The sequence below is a fragment of the Juglans microcarpa x Juglans regia genome, chromosome 5S (genome assembly GCF_004785595.1).
Source record: "Juglans microcarpa x Juglans regia isolate MS1-56 chromosome 5S, Jm3101_v1.0, whole genome shotgun sequence".
Taxonomy (NCBI): Eukaryota; Viridiplantae; Streptophyta; class Magnoliopsida; order Fagales; family Juglandaceae; genus Juglans; species Juglans microcarpa x Juglans regia.
In genome coordinates this window covers 26,010,237-26,012,847 of record NC_054603.1, presented here as the reverse complement: position 1 = coordinate 26,012,847, position 2,611 = coordinate 26,010,237, and the positions used below count along the sequence as shown (strand labels likewise).

The 2,611-nt window shown below is 35.6% G+C and overlaps 1 protein-coding gene across 1 annotated transcript; it reads right to left on the bottom strand.

The window, feature by feature from the left end:
- Positions 1-1,388: 1,388 nt before the first annotated feature.
- Positions 1,389-1,920, bottom strand: LOC121266871. Its single transcript, XM_041170715.1, has one exon. The coding sequence runs from the start codon at positions 1,906-1,908 to the stop codon at positions 1,438-1,440; it is 471 nt and encodes a 156-aa protein (XP_041026649.1). The 5' UTR covers positions 1,909-1,920; the 3' UTR covers positions 1,389-1,437.
- Between the last annotated feature and the right edge of the window lie 691 nt (positions 1,921-2,611).

Genomic DNA, 2,611 nt, shown 5'->3' with positions numbered 1-2,611 from the left:
TTCTAAGATCTGCATATGAAGATGAAATGTTTTGCTTCTGCATGTTGAACTTTCTGAAAAGGCTCATGTTTGCATATTAGTATATGTTTTCTGCTTACTGAGTTGTGGATAACTCACCCCATATCTTTATTATTTTTCAGATGACATTGATGACCCAGCTGGGGGTCAGGAATAGAAATTGGAGTTTGGTTAGATATGGATAGAAGGTCAAACACCTAAGAGTATCATTGTTAGTAGAAGGTTTTAACTTGAGTATTTGAAGTACTTTATATTGTTTGGACCTATTGAGACTTAAATATGTATCGTTTTCTTTCATTGAGATTATTGGGAGATTGTGGACCCCTTTTGGTTATGTTATTTTTGTAATGATAACTTATGGAGTTTGTATTATGGTTATTTGGAAAATATGAGATTGTGTACTATTTATGAAGTCTTTGGAGTTTTTAGATGCTTGGGGAGACAGGTTTGTAAGTGACAGGTCATAATTCTCTACCCCTTCCAGGTACGGGGCGTTACAAGGTTGGACAACATGTATCTCTTGTGTCAACATTACAACCAGTCAATTTGCAAGGGGAATTAATTCCTGAGCCTAAAAGTAACAACGCAGGACTAGGAAGTTGAATAATAGGCCAGTAGTGGAGGTGTTGGTACAATGGAAAGGGTCTGCAGTGGAGGATGCCACTTGGGAAACTTATTGGCAGTTGCGTGACAAGTTCTCTCACCTTGTGGGCAAGGTTCTCTAAAGGGGGAGGGTATATTATGGGCTGAAAGAAGATGAAGGGTGTAGTGTGGAAGAGATTTAATGGTGGAAGGATTGAAGTGAAGTGCAGATGTGTAGAAATGGAATCATCGTGACAGTTAGTTAGTTAGTATAGATTCTATACAGTGTCATTTTGTTAAATGAAGTTTAGTAAGTGTAGACAAGCGACAGGTTGTAAATGAGCCAAATAATTGTAAAACATTGTCGTTTTGATCATCCTATTTCATATCAGTATAAAGCAACCACGAGTTGGAAGATGATGCCAATTCTAGTATTCAGTCCAAATTCTCTTCTCTCTCTCTCTTCCTCTCTCTCTAACATTCACTCTCTCTAATTCTTGATCATATTTTTGGAGGTTGACTCTCTCAAAGTAGTCTAATTTCGCTTGCAGAAGATCAAGTGTTCATCACAAATGCTTACATGACATTATATGATTTGAAAGATAAATCTTAAAATTTGAATATTAAAAATCAAATCTTACCATTTAAGTGATATCACTAATATGAATATTGTGCTATACATGACATCGACTTGAGAATATAATATCTTTCAAAATAATGCATGCATTCTAAAATTTGATTATATAACCGACCCCAAAAAACTGAATAAACAATAGTGACAGCTAGATAAAAATTATGTTACAACTCTACATGGTATAAAACATATTAGGGTACATATCAGCATGCATTCTCTTCACAACCCGAATCAATCAAAATTTCCCTAGTTCCGGTCCCAGCCGTGGTCCTGAGCATCAATTTTTTAAGACAAAGACACATGACAGAGATCTTCCGATCGTCAGGAAAGCTAGCGCAACGAACAACACTGAGAAAAAGACTTTCGTCGCAAGGGATGCAGAGTTTTGAGTCAGTGGTGAAATCATATTCATCCTGTGCTTGATCCAGCAAAGCCTTGAAGAGTGGATGATTAAGGATGGTTATTTTGATTACAAACCTCTTGTAGTTCTCACCCACGTAGACTACCAAGTGTCCCTTTGGGACATCTTTTGGAATAGAATTCTCTTCCAGTGTTGGAGGACAAAGAACCCATTGACAGCAATACTCACTAGCTGCACGAGGTACGACTCTACTCCTCTTTTTTCTCCACTTGTCTGTGCATGCCCTGAAGATCTTTCCCTTCATTATCTGCATGTTTAGAGAGAGAGAGAGTACAGACAGAGAGAGGGATCTGGGGATGCTAGCAAGAAAGTGAGATTTTTATAGCTATTTTGGAGCATTAAATGGTTGAAGTGATGGGTAGCTAAGAAGTGTGCGGTATAAAAAAAGAGGAAAATTATATACAACACATTATTATTTCATTTTCAATTATATAAAATATATCATATTTATTATTATTGAATGATTCTTTATTATTTAATGATAATAAATATATCACATATTACATAATGAGATAAAAATAAAATGATAATATAAAGTATAACATTACTTAAAAAAAAAAAAAAAATAGTGAGCTATATTTTTTTCTAAAGCGCATACCGTAAATATATGAAAGTTGCTGCCTTCAGCAATACTGCTGCAGTACCATTCAGTGCATTCACTTTTTATAGTGATGCATCTTGATACGAAACTGTACGAACATGAATGCCATGATTCAAAGTTAATGAATGAAAGTTCTGTCTTTCTCTGTATTTCTTAAGTGAGGATTGTGCTTGATCAGTGATCTTTCGAAGTTCTCGAAGTTAAGACAGTTGGGGATAAGCTTCTTGGGCACAGTGCGATCCCACTTATTTCTGATATATATGTAGTTAAGGATATTGTAAAATATATCACTTTCTTCGGGGGAGAGAGAGAAACAGAGGTTGGTTGGCTTAAAATCATTCAGATGCATGTAAAT

What these genes read in the sequence shown, in the direction of transcription:
- LOC121266871 (XM_041170715.1), bottom strand. Translation starts at nt 1,908, where the DNA reads ATGCAGATAATGAAGGGAAAGATCTTCAGGGCATGCACAGACAAGTGG.